Source organism: Melanerpes formicivorus, unplaced genomic scaffold (assembly GCF_026170545.1).
Source record: "Melanerpes formicivorus ecotype bairdi unplaced genomic scaffold, bMelFor1.0.p_v2 SCAF_16, whole genome shotgun sequence".
Taxonomy (NCBI): Eukaryota; Metazoa; Chordata; class Aves; order Piciformes; family Picidae; genus Melanerpes; species Melanerpes formicivorus.
The window spans coordinates 8,251,859-8,266,311 of NW_027142368.1; the positions used below are offsets into that span (position 1 = coordinate 8,251,859).

Below are 14,453 nucleotides of genomic sequence, written 5' to 3' on the forward strand. Positions count from 1 at the left end.
GTATTGTGTCCCAAATATCTGTTTGTCAGGAAGCATTCTGAGGTCCATCTGTTACAGCCAATCAACACAGGTTAATTGCATCACTAACTTCTCCAGGTAAAACAGTAGGTGTGACAGCAGCAAAAAGAAATATTTTTTTTAACAGAACTCACATTTCAACAATGTCAGTGAGGTCATTGCCACTGGTGGCTAAGGTTTTGGTCTTAAGCATGGCTTTCAAAATGAGACAGCACTTTACATGACTGCCGTTTTTTCAGGTATGATACTGACTTGGTAACATTTGGAATATGGCTCTTCAGTGGGGTTAGAATCAGACAGAGTCCTGAGTCACCAAACCGTTGTGGCACTGTCAGCCAGTGCTGTTGTGCCTAATTCTGAGCCGTACTGAAGGGATACCATTGCAGTAGGTAAAAATGGATCCAGCTGATGGTGATGATTATAACATCCTCACTGATTCACCCTTCTTCCTTTTATTCTGCCATTGCTTTCCTTCTTATGATATTTTTATGTTTTCACTTTGTTTTGCATTGATACAACATCAGTGGATTAAGCACATCCTTAAATGTGAGTTTTCTCCAGGCTTTTCAAACCTATTTTAGACATTTTTCTGAGCAGCAATTGCTAGGTTTCATTCAGCAGAAACACCTGCTGGTTTAGTGGAATGCCACATGCCTCCTCACTGCTTTAACTTAGTTACAATATGAGAGAGAAACTTCTTTTCTTCCTTTATTTACATAGCATAAGAATGATTTCTGATACCCAGGAATAATGAAGGTCATAGTTGACCTACATCAGAGAGTATCAATTACAGGGGTGGGAAGGGTGATGAAGTGAATGCTTATCTAAGATTTGGGTGGTATTGCTGGAGCCTATTTCTTATGCTCCAATAGATGCACAGATTGCTTTCTCCGTGCTTCCTTACCCTGCGTATAAGATGGGTTAATGGCTCTGAAAAATCAAATAAATACTGAGCCATTCAGGGATTTGTACCTTCCAGGTATTTCAGGTAGTCCTGACTAGCCATGCCAGTATATCTGGAGGAAGATTGAAATACTACTTTTCTTTCATAAATTGCACATTTTGTTCCTGTTTACAAAGAAAAGGCCCTGAGGATCATTTTATCCTATTATTCGCTGTGTCCCTGATAATACGGCAAGCCTCCAGAACGTCTGTCGTTCAAATTCCCAAGATTGTTGCATGCCTTTCCTTGACTTGATTAAGATGAACTGACTATGAATTCTGCCAGTTGTACAAATAGTGTCTGTGGTCATTGTGGGAAGCCTGTCTTCACTCCATATTCCTTCAAGTACTAGCATTTTGTTTAACCTTTTGTGGCCATGAGGCTGCAATAAAGTCTTTCTCTAGAATACATCAAAGTTAAATGCTTTTCATGTAAATGCTGATGTCCAGACTACTTCAGACTTGAAAGTGTCCATGGCTTGTGATATGCTGTAATGGGTGTTAACAGGTATCTTCAGAACTTTGTACCATGTGTTTTAGGGCTATCAAAGAAATGATATATATTTTTTCCTAGGTATTTAATGTTAGTTCTCCATTGGCTTCTTGTTCACAGAGATTGCAGCTCTGGCTTCTGCATTGGAGCTGAGTTAAAGTGGGGATATCTTTTGAGGTATTTTCTGTCTTCTGGCATACAAGATTTCTATTCCCTTTTACAAATGAAGGCATAAGATGGAACGTGAGTTGTCTGGATGGAAGTATAAAGATCTTTTCCAAAACTCCTAAAAAGTGACAAGAATTTTCAGTAGCTTAAAACTTCTGTTTCAAATGAAGAACCTGGATCTGAGAAGGATTTTAATTCACAGCAGATTTTAATGGCATCTTTAGCACTAGGTAGTGTACTGAAAAGAAGGGTAAGTGATGCTGTACTCTGCCACCTGCGGCTGTGTGTATCTTTCACACTGACAATAGGCTTCTAACTGAATTTGTAAACTTGTACTTCTGAATACTTGATTTATCCACTTTACAATTATGATCTATAATGGTTTTGAAGTATTTCATATGGCATAATTGCTGATGTTCATTCTCTGAGGCATAATGTGATGGGTGCAGACCTGAAAGTGGGATCTTTCGTAACTGATCACTGAAGTGCTTATATTCAAAGCTTTGCATGTGTGATTAACAATCCTTAGAGCTCAAATGTATTTTTATCAGGGGTTTGTAAGTGAAAAGACAGAGTTTATCACAGTTCTCATTAATTTGGAATGTAAGTTGCATTAACAGCTCACTTCTGGAATGTCAAGGGCAAGTGAGAGATGGCATGTGACCTCTCATGGGGAAAGATTTATATAAGAAGGGAGTTTAGGGGACTAGGGTTCAGGAACCAGCAAATTATGCCAGAATTTTAATATGTTGCTTATTTGTATTGTTTAAAGAAAGCGATGGGAAAAGAGGGCAGAAGAGGTTAGCTGGGGAGAAAAGCTGCCTTTTCCTCAACAGCTTAAGTTATAGACTGTTTGTTCAGCATTTTTGGGGCTGAAATTTTTAATGATGGTACAAAGATTCTTCTTGTCTGTGCCTATCTGAACTCATTAACACTGGAATAACCTAGTGGAGTGGAACGAAGAACAAAACCTCTGGAATCTTTGTGGATCTGGCATCTGTAAAGCAGATACTGACAGACACCAACAGGAAGGAAGTTCTGGTGTTCATTGGCTGTTCAGTATGTGTGTTTTTAATATGGTGTCACAGTTGGTTAATTAGGCTGATTTAATGGGAATTTGAGTTGGATATTGAAGGAATGTCTTTTTAGCAATAAGAATTAATAAAAGGGCTTGGAAGAAGACTTTGGAAAGGATAAATGCAGAGTGGAGGGAACATGGTCAGGATCTAAAATTTAATCGTGGGAAGATGTTACTCTCTTCATGGTTATATCAGGGGAAAAATGGACAAAGGCTGTTACAGTGAAAGCAGAAGATACCTGAGTGGGGTAAAAACTACTAAGGTATCCTCTGCTCTAGTTACCCTAGTGAACTGTGCAGCCTAATGGAATAGGAAATGGCAGTCTGTCTCAATGTCACTGTGTGTATTTCTGAAGCCTATCTGATGAGTGAGCTTCAGTTCATGTAGACTAGGATAACTGTACCCATTATACAAAATAGTAATGGGAGACCACTGGACACATTTAAATGCTTTCTGAAGGTGCAGACATTACTGTAAGGACGAAATCAAGCATGTCAGTGTTCTCTCCCTTTCTCTCTGTTCAATTTTTCCTATTTGCTCATTAATAGAGGTTTTGATAGATTCCTTTACATGAACCAGAATTTTGCATTATTGATTAAATTTCAAATACTTTATCAGAATAAATACCAAACAGCCTCTGTGTCTGAAAAATTCTTAAAGAATAAAGATGTGAATGGAACCTGATTTAACTAGGGGTTAGTATTTGGTGTGTGGCCTTGATAATTTTGGAAAGCTGTCAGTAGTTCTCAGTGGCATACGTTGAAACCACTTATTGCTGTTGCTGGAACCCAGTATGTGATTTTTTTTGTTTGTTTGTTTGGTTTCTGCCTGTTGAGCTAAAACAATTGAGACTATAAAGGCACTGGGGTATTGACTTGCAGCCATCACTTGAATAATCCAATGTCTTCAGACATAACTGTTCTGCTGAAGGATGATGACTTCATGAATGTCAGCGAAGGTAGATAGCATCAACACACCCTCACCTCACATCACCATTTTAGGGACTTAGTATGCTTTTACTGTTATTTAACTGCTAGTTGGATTGGAAAACTGCTCATTCACTGTTGGCATAATTGCACTGTAAGTTATTGGAGAAATGTGGTGAGTATAGTGTATTGAATTGGTTTTATTATTAAATGGGAGTGCAGCTACTTCTCTTGTGAATATTTTAATCTTGTGTGGCAGCATTAAGCAAATTACTTTGTATTTGTGAAGAGTAGATTCTATAGGAGAGACCTTTTCTATCCTTTTGCTTCTGTATAAGGATGAAATGTAAATTTGTGTGGTGTACACTTCCAATCAAAGGAAACCGCTTCTTGTGGCAAAACCAGGTTCTCAATGCCTGTAGAATGGTGATTTCTGTCCCCCCCCTCCCCCACTCCCAGTGTTTCTGGGTGTGTACTTTTCATTAAAAATGCAATTTGCAGTTTAGTGACTGGAGTATTAAAAACTCCCTCACATCCCATGCCCACCCTGTTGCCAATTCTACCCCAAAATAAATAAAATTCTATTTGAATGGAAAGATTGTTTCCCATCTGATACTGTTCAAGAAACCATGTGAAATAGTTAGATTTTGTGCATTATAAGTAGATCTGTAAATCTCTATCACAGGACTTTTCTGTGGAAGGATTAACCATGCTTTTTTTGTGTGCATATCTTGGATACAGATCTAATCACTTGATTTTTATTTTTTTTCCCCTTTACAGTGTTGTATGTCTGTGATGTATCCTTCATGCATCCTTCCATAAGCTCTTTTTTGCCCAACTTTGACCTTTATATTTAAGTAGACATTTTTTTGAAGATTCATCTTAACTGCTGAGGGCCTTGGCTTTGACTGTTTAACATCTGGAATGTTTTTGAGACTTCTGTGAGCTTTTCTGAAAAGGATCCTTTTCTAACTTTTTAAAAAAAGCTTGGATAGCCAACCAGTTGCACTTGAACTAGAGGTAGATATAAAGTGCTTCAAGAGTGGTTTCCCGATAGTGGCTTCTAGGATGGAATAGTTGGGAATGCTGGGCATAAATTTCTGAGTTTTGGGAGCAGGGGGCAAGTAGCATGAGTGGAAGTTAGGAACTACCCAGTGCCAGTTACAGCTACCAGTGCTAGATCAATGAGAGGAAGAAGAGATTTGACAAAAATGTGACTAATAGAAAGCACATAACATGGTCACCTGAGTCATTACAAGGGCAGAAGTTCTGATACCGACTCAGTGCAGGAACAGCCCTTGCACAGTGAATAGTAGATAGAGGCTATTGAGTAGGTGACTGCATAAAGGAATGAGAGGAGAGATGATTTCTCCAAGTGGGATACCAAACCTGAAGGGTAGGAGGGGAGCAAAGAAGGCTAAAGGCTGTTTATTGCCTGCTAGCACCAAAATACATACAAATTCCTGCTGTATCTAGTTGAAAAAGTAGCTGTTGTTTTTTTCACATAGAGGAAGGGCATAGGGACTGGAGGTCAACAAAGGAAAGGATGAATGGAGGGAAGGTATGTGCCTGCTCTTCAGAGACCTGTTTAGGGAGGGAATGGTGAAGCACTCTGATTTTTGAAGAAACTTGAGCTGAAATAGTTGAGGGAAGGTAAGGGAAAGCTCAGGAGAAGAGGCTGTGTAGGAGAGTACATGAGGCAGCACTTGTGCTTAAGCCAGTGAAACTGGTGACTGCTCACTATTCAATTCTTAGTCTGATAGATATGAAGCTCTCTTTCCTCACAAAAACTGCAGCTGTAGCCATGTCTGTATTTGTTACTTGGTCTCTGGCACATCCTAACTCTGCTTTCTCAGCACCTTTGCAGCTTCTTTCTAAATATGGTGTCTCTTTTGGCTTTTAATTTGCTGATTATAGATCTCTTACTGCTACTTATATCTCAACTAACCCACTCTGATAGCAGTTTTAGCATGCTTGGGAATCATAGTCAGTATGTGTTGTCTTGGGCTAAGTTTACTCTGTGTTTATACACCCATTGTACCAAGAATATCTGTTCCTAAAGTATTTTGAAGAGAAAATTCATAGTACAACAAAAAATATATAAACTGCAGAAAATACTTCAGAGTAAATTGTTAGACCTGTTCTACCTAAACACCTTGTCAAATTCATTGTGCATTTTAAGATGGAAGCAAAATCAAACTAAATAAGCAGAAAAGGAAGCTGCTTTTTTTTTTTTTGCCTCACCATGACATTGGTTTATGAATTGCTTTACACTAGCAGACTTGAGCCACTGCCAGACCGATGGTGAAGCCAGGAAATAATGTATTCACTGCTGCCGCTTGTGTCTGCAGAGGAAGCAACACGTACGGACTGCTACTACTAATGCAGTGTGTTGTACTCTTTTATAATGCTGCAATAATTTCACAAGAAAATATTTTAAAATTACAATGTTTAATCTTAGTTTTGTAATATGACTTCAGAGAAAGGGTGATCCAATGGAATGTGATGGGTCGGCATAGATGATGAAAACTATTAAAAGATATTTTTAGTGGTTGCGAATTTCAACTTTGCCATCTAGGAAGCTTATGTATAGTTTAATGAAAGCTGTGTTCCTAGATATCTGTTCTTGTTTTAAGTAAAGTTTTTATCTATGCTCTCAGTGATAGCAAATCGCCTCCTTATCTACCCTTTTTCTCCTATGATCCATTTACTGGTTGAGTGAATGTAAATAAAGTAGTCATGAGCTGTGTGTGCTCTGCTTGGTCTAAATGTAACTACTGATCGCTGGGCTGGGTACTGTCTTAAAGAAGAGGAGGTCACTGTTAGCTCTGCTGCTTTTTCCTTTTCTTTGAAGTAGAGGAAAGAAAAGGAGTTTTGGCATCTTGTCTCAACCCATGGATTGAAACATGTGTTTTCTCTGCTTATGCTGGAACTCATAGTTTCATAGTTTCATTCAGGGTTGGAAGGGACCACAAGGATCATCTAGTTCCAACCCCCCTGCCATGGGCAGGGACACCCCACACTAGATCAGGCTGGACAGAGCCTCATCCAGCCTGCTCTTAAACACCCCCAGGGACGGGGCCTCGACCACCTCCCTGGACAACCCATTCCAGGGTTTCACCACTCTCATGGTGAAGAACCTCCTCCTCACATCCAGCCTGAATCTCCCCACCTCCAGCTTCATTCCATTCCCCCTACTCCTATCACTACCTGATATCCTGAGAAGTCCTTCCCCAGCCTTCCTGTAGGCCCCCTTCAGATACTGGAAGGCGACAACTCCATGTTAAATACTAGGAAAGAGGCAGAAATTGGTCAAGTGAAGACTGACAGTTATCACAGAAACTTTTTTCCTTTTGTTTACTATGTATGGCATGTTAGGCCTTTGTGTGTGTGAAATGCTTGGCCATGTTAAGGCAGTTGCTGTCAGAAATCAGCGTATTTGTAAGATAAAACAGAGAATTTATGTAAGAAAATAATAATCTGAAGGGTTTCCTACCTGTAGCACTGTGTGGATAAAAGAAAAAGACAATTTTGTCAGCAAAGTTACCAGAAACATACAGGTTTTCTGTGTACCTTTCTGTGTAGAAAATCACTGATGACTTGTCCGTGGAAACCAACTAGAAATACTAGCATGGAACTAGTTTGATAGTTCCTAGATAAATAACCGGTATTTTTAAAATGTAGACTCCTTTTTGAAGACTATTTGTTGACAAATGCTTGGATTTAATTTTTAAAATACAACATTATTCATTATGTTAGTTTTTAATGTTGTTTGTAGAGAGAGAATTACTGGTAATCATCTGTCGTTTTGAAAGCATTCATGACAGGCATAGGCTGAATGCAGCTTGCAGCTTGGTTTCATGTAGTGACTCCTGGTGTTGCTAGACACGTAAGACACATTTGAGGAGCCCGTTCTGCCTCTTGTGGCCAAACATTTCTGAATAATGGGTATATTCTGAAAATAGTATCAAATTTAGCACAACTTAAATTCCATGAGTTTGCCTTTAAGTAATGCAATTTTATTTTTTTAGCAGGTCCAACAGAAGGCTTGGGAAAAATAATACAAAGATTTCCTCAGAAGGACTGGGACGATACTCCTTTTCCACAGGGAATAGAGTTGGTAAGTTTGCTCCTTATTCATATGGTTGGAAGAGGCATCTGCCCTCATGCAATTATCAGTATTATCTAAGCTGACAGGGGATGGGTAGAAATTATGAGTAGAGGGGATAGATAATAGCATTGATAATAATAATTTAGTCTGTTCTGTAGCACTAATGGGATATTTCTAGCAAACAGAAAAGTCTGCCTCAGATACTTTTGTATTATATTCACTGAATTTAAAATAGATACTTGTGTCAATAAAGTCATTATTGACTGTGTTTTTAGAAGCATCCTTTAGCAGGAAGATGGTTTTTCGTTCTCATACTCAAATATATATAAATATGTGTTTGTATATTGTAGATTAAAATAAAATAAAAAAATCATATCCCAATCAAGTGGCTTGGTTAAAATGATCAGTCTTTACCCAGCACTTTGTCATGGACAGATGGCATAATGGGTGTGCACAAAAACAGCACATGGAACAAGGCTGGTGTACAGTGATCTGTCCCAAATGCCCTCTGAAAATTCACTAAGTGCTGCTTCTTTCCCTTTCTTGGTCTCATATTGTGAAATGCAATGGAAAGTTAGATCTTGCTCATCTGAATCACAGATTCATTAAACACATGGCACTAAAAATCCTGCAAAGAAGTGAAATGCTCTGGTTGTACTCTGTAAATTAGGTTTCTGAGAAGTTAGAGTGAAACTTAACTGCTGTGAACTTATGAACTTCTGGGACAGGGTGAGCTATAGAAGGAGACCTGTAGGAAATGTTGCAATACAAAGCTTTGTACTATGTGACAGAATCAGCTGCAGAGACAAGCACACTGACTCTCTTCACTGAATTTATTACACAGATACAGCAAACATAGAAACCTTTTACCAGCGTGATACCTTTCAACCAGTGCTTGGCTCACTTGCTTTTTTATGACATGCCGTTAGCCATGTGCTGTCTTTTCCAGTTCAGGAGCGGGGAGGGGATCTTGGTGTTTATGGCTGCTCTGTGGTGTAGCAGTTTGAAGTTACTCGCTCTGCTGGTGTACGCGACTGGTTGCTCGTTTTCTTCAACAGTGTGGTTTTCATTTCTTCATAGTCAAACCTAAACCTTCTGTTTCGGGGGATGTCATACATTAATTACTGGTGTAAGCAGTACTTCTCATGCACGTGACGGATGGTTACAGTGCTTGTGGTACAGTTGCATAATAATACATTTGGCAATGTAGTGCTCTGCTGAAACCATGGAAGCTCCCGCTTTCTCTGAAGCGTTCCTACTACTGTTACAACATTATACCACTCTGTATAGCAACTGCTGTTTGCTCTAGCTGGTAATTCTCTACTTAATGCGTGCCTAGCCAGCATGTGCTTGATGACTGCTGACTGAGTTCAGATAAGTGGCTGAAGGGAGGTCATTGCCAGATGGGGGTTGGTCTCTTCTCCCAGGCAACCAGCAACAGAACAAGAGGACACAGTCTCAAGCTGCGCCAGGGGAGGTTTAGGCTGGAGGTTAGGAAGAAGCTCTACACAGAGAGAGTGATTGCCCGTTGGAATGGGCTGCCCAGGGAGGTGGTGGGGTCACCATCACTGGAAGTGTTTAAGAGACTGGGAAGCACTTGTTGCCATGGTTTAATTGATTGTGTTGGGTGATAGGTTGGACTTGATGATCTCAAAGGTCTTTTCCAACCTGGTTAATTCTATTCTATTATATTTCTTTTTCCTATCATACACACAGTTGTAGTTCATTAGAAGAGAAATAAACTCTGATGCCAAGGCTTAGGGGTGTTTTATTTTTTTTAAACAGGATTGACCTTGCTTAAACAATTGCAGGATTTTTGAGTCTTACTAAGATTTGTATTTGTTACACAAATCTCCTTATTTCTGAGAAAGTAACATGTTGGATTTCCAGTGATGCTTTGAAATAAATAAGCATAGCTTCTCTTAAGGCACTCAAATATTTTTTTCCCATTTAAGTTTAATTGTAAGGTGTTAGCACTCCAAATAAACCAAATCTTTCCTGCAGAAATTTCTTTATTTTCTTGCTTGAACAAAACCTTTTTTCTGAATCCATTAGCAAATGATTCATTAGGCAAACCAGTAAGGCTTAAGTGTATTTCCTCTCCTGAGTGAAGGATCTTTGTGAAAATCTATGGTTTCTCTGATATGGAAAAAAGTGCCATGGCTTGTGTCTGAAAAACATGTTACACTCTCTACTGTATTTGCATGAAGGGAAAAAAGGCCAAAGCTTTTCAAGCCTAGCAATAGGCTTGAAGGGAGATTGGAATTTTGACCCTTGTCTTCTGTCAAAGTTAGTTCTTCTGCCATAAATTGTGGGGCTCTTCAGTTAATTATTGGTGAAGGTTTTGCTGCCTTTTTAAAAAACAAATTATTTGCCTGCAAATTTGGACCCTTGGATTCTTTTTTTTTTTAATTTCCTCCCTCCCAAATAATACAGATTGAATTAGGTAATTTGTCTTGGTATCTAATGGAATATCTTCTTCTGTGGAGATACTCAAAACCCATCTGGATACATTCCTGTGTGATTTACTCTAGTTGATCCTGCTCTGGCAGGGGTGTTGGACTAGATGATCTTTCAAAGCCCCTTCCTACCACTAACATTCTGTGATTCTGTGGTATGGTCTAATAGCTATTTCCCATTCATTGTGTTAATGACATCTTACAAACCAAGGCTGGGGGAGAAGTGATGGAAAAGACCAACCCCATGCCCCCAGGCATTAATATTTTAATATGGAAAATGCCTATTTGGACCCTTTGACATCTTAGACAAAATCCTCTCAGACTTTTATGGAGGACTCTTATGTTTAACCAGACTTGAGGGACTTGAGCATCTCCTCTATAAAGAGAGAATGAGACATCTGTGGTTCTTTAATCTTGAGAAGACTGAGATGGGAACTCTTCAGTGTGTATAAATATCTGAGGGGTGGGTGTTACGTGGAGGGACCCAATCTCTTTTGGTGGTGTGCAATAATAAGAAACAACAGGTACAAGCGTGAACATAGAAGACTTCACCTCAACATGAGGAGAGACTTTACAGAGAGGGTGATGGAATACTGGAACAGGCTGCCTAGAGAGGTTGTGGAGTCTCCTCTGGAGACTTTTAAAACCCACTTGGATGCATTTCTGTGCAGACTACCCTAGGTGATCCTGCTTTGGTGGGGGATTGGGACCCAAGGATGTCTGGAGGTCCCTTCCAACAATGTACTGTGGTACCTTCACCCTTCTGGGCTCAAATTCAGATGATCAGATTTCTGAGATCTAAATTAAGACAATGTAGCAAGTGGAGTTGTGCAGGTAATTCTTAAATATTATTTTCCATTGTTGAGCTCACTTGTGAAAATTGGGTGAAAACTGGGAAGACTGTGCCCAATGGACCTGCCCCTGGCTGAGTGAGAAGGCATTGTTCTGGGAATATCTTATCTAAGGAAGATGGTGACCCTGTTTCAACTTCTAGCCTTGGCTGTGTTTGTAGTTTTGTTAATTGGACACAAATATGTAGAAAACTGGGTTTTTATCAAATGTACTTGCAGTCTGAACTTTACTGAAGAGTGTAACATTTGGTGAGTGTATATTGTGTATTAAAGGATTAAGAGTTATTTAAATGGTTTCTACTTTTATGTGTGCAACATGTTACTCTGTGCTGGCCTCGTTTGACAAACATGAGTTATGGCATATACACTGTTGAAAGTTCAACAGAAATATATTGTATGACATTTTATTGAAGTGTTTTAATTTATCTTACTCAATAAATTGTGTGTCTTCTGGTTGTGGTGAGCGAAGCCATGAGGGAAAGATAGTGTCAGTAGGTCTCAGTCACCATATCTTCTTCGAGCTTCTGCTTGTCTGCATCTCATCAAATTACCTAAAGAGATTTTCCTTCATCTTACACTCTGCGATTGTTATTTCTCTAATGGTTTAATAGCTTTTAACTTCATTCTAACTGAATGCAGAAAATTTGGTAAGTGAACTACCTGCAGATTGTGGAGACATATGTGAAGGTTTTTGTAATGGGTTATTGATAATTATGACAGCTTAATAATGCCTTAATACTTTTTAAAGGTTTGTTGAGTCATGTGATGTAACTCAGAGTGAAGTGTGGTATCTGTTCAGCAGTATTGACTGTTACTCCAAAAACTGTAGGAAGCTCTTCCTCGATTTGCTAGCACCTTTTGTGTGTTAAGAGAAATATAGGAAGCACTGTTTTATAATGTCATCTTAAAATCTGAGCATCTTCCGTTTACTGACAAATAACATTCCATCTGCAGCCTGCTGACAAATACATGTGGAAGTGAGTTTCTTCAAGTTTAGTGGATGTAAGCTGAGTTTAAGGAATAAAGGGAGATTCATAGTCATTCTTGAAGTTAATAAAGTATTTGGCTCAGAAAAGCATTTAAGTTGTCCTGTTTGCAAAAGAATGCAGTTGGAACATACCAATCTGATAGCTGCCCCCCACGATTTTTTTCTCCATAGTCTGTTACAGGGAAGTTATTTCAGCTTCACACAGATGCAGTTTAGGTTTAAAAATAACCCTCTAAAATCAGCTGAGATATATGGTGTAGTTTTAAATTAGGATAATCATACTTCTTGTTCTCACTTGTAGGAAGAGTCATTGAGGGAGTATGTTGGTTGAATGACTTAGCTTTGTGTTTCTGCTTTTTTTTTTTGATTTATAATCCAGTTTTAGTTCTCCTATGTATGTTTCTAGACATCATAGTTATACATCAAAGGGAGAAAGCTTTGGTATGTAATGTTACACTATAAACTCATCTTTGTCCCAGGGCCAAATTAGCTAAACTGTCATCTGAATTACTCAGTGGTGGGAGGCTAATGCTAATTAGGCCAATGAAAGGCGTACCTTGAAACAGATACCTGAAGTTTAAACTAGATATAATATGTTTCTGCATTATGAGTAGCAGGGAAGAAAATCTCCCACTATAACCAGGGGTGGTAGTAATGGTGCCATGAATTAGTAATTTTTATTTCAAGTATGTGCAAGAATGGAAATGAAGATAAGGTTCTTTGACAAGCTAATCAGCTATCCAAATAATTACTTAAATGTGTTTGTAAATTGTAAAATCTATTTAATGAAATCCTTTGAAGACAGCTTACATGTGTTATGATGCAAAGAGAAATGCCTCTGAAGAAAGGCTATATGTATACCTTGGAGATCAAGTAGGATCCTGCTTCCTCCTACAGGAGGAGGAGGAGTTGGTGGTGTTGGAATTAGTATATTTTACCTTTGTGTAGGGCCTTATCTTTGCTGTGGATCTTAGAACTTCTGCACCTTTGAATAGCTTCAGATACAATCTCTTAAATGAGAAGTATGTTTTGTTTGAGGTTGTGGATTCATTGTTCAAATTTCAACTAATCTGAAACCTGAGATAGGAAAAAAAGAAGATTAAATGATCAACTAATTTGTCTTTAGAGTTGCATTGAAAAAAATAGAAATTCTGTTGTTCGCTTGAAGATATTTGAAGGTAAGGCAGGTTTTCAAATAGTGAACTCCTAAACTTTTGGGAGTTTTTTCCAGTGCAGAGCCACTGAAGATCATTACATATGCTGTCAAAAGTAATACTTTTTAAATTCAAATGCCAATAACTTAGTGCTATTTTTCTTCTACTGCTTTTAGTGTAAGGCATCTTTTCGAGGAAAAAAATCAGGTACTTGAACATTTTACCACTTACTTAAAATAAGACCTGAGAGACAAACTGGGTTGCAGATTAGCCAGTTAAGGCCTGAAGTGATTAAAGTTTTAAAGGGGTTAATCTTTAAATGCTTTGGTCTTAGCTAGCTGATCTGTAAGCCAATTTTTCTGCAACATTGGTGCTTTTAAGGACCTGAATAAAGGGTTGTCTACAGCATCCATTTAACCTTCAGTGTATTTAATCAGCTGTAGAGGTTTTAATTTTTTGAAGGTTTTTTCCTCTTTCAAACGTGGTTTTTTTTATCTCTGAAGTATCATTACCTGATATTTAATGAGCAACTGCGTGACAGAGCTCAGTGTGGTACTTCTAAATGTGTTATGTTCTTCTGTCACTCCCATTATATTGCAGTACAGGTAATTTTGAACAGTTAGTAGAAAACAGATGATAGCAAAAGTATGGCAATTTTGTTTTTTTATTGGGGTTACATTATGAACTCAGTTATATTCCTTTGACTTGCCTATATTAGCCTCCAGTGGAAATCTTAGAGTGCTATAAATGTTGTATTTTACAGTAATGTCTCTGCTGTGCTGTAAAATAGTTATATTCTGGTTTTAGAATCCTATTGCTTTTACTGAGTGGTTTTTAGCTCCTGGATTTTGTGGACTATTGGGGTAAACAGTAAGAAATGTGTGAAAAGATGGAGCTTACGTTGCTTAGAATGACATTTTTTGAGCAGTACTACTTGTTTTCAGTGTTAGCCAGATACCTATGAGGAGTGAGAGACAAGATAGTAACTCATTGGGAAGACAAAAACAGACATCAGAATGGTGCTGAATGAAGACATCTCCATGGATTACTGAGAGATGAGATCTGGTTTTTACATGTGGTTGACAGGTGTTTCTCCTTGCTGTTAAGTACAGCACACTTTTTCTTTAAAGATTTTACATCCCTGTTGAATTGATCTCCTAAAAGGTTAAGAGACAAAATAAAACTTGGACAAATGTAACAGCCCAGTAATGCATGGAAATGAAGTAGCTCAGAACCTGTTACCAATTTGTTGTTTAAAATGCTC

At 38.4% G+C, this 14,453-nt stretch overlaps 1 protein-coding gene across 6 annotated transcripts in view; it reads left to right on the forward strand.

Moving 5' to 3' along the window:
• Nucleotides 1-14,453, forward strand: part of SBF2 (SET binding factor 2) — a 199,015-nt gene that overhangs the window by 26,500 nt on the left and 158,062 nt on the right. For 4 of the 6 annotated variants that reach the window (XM_068148006.1, XM_068148008.1, XM_068148009.1 and 1 more), the window contains exon 2: nt 7,658-7,746. In XM_068148006.1, coding sequence (XP_068004107.1) covers nt 7,658-7,746 — 89 coding nt within the window. The remainder of the gene's footprint in view (nt 1-7,657; nt 7,747-14,453) is intronic. The other 2 variants (XM_068148007.1, XM_068148011.1) reach the window with 1 other exon arrangement.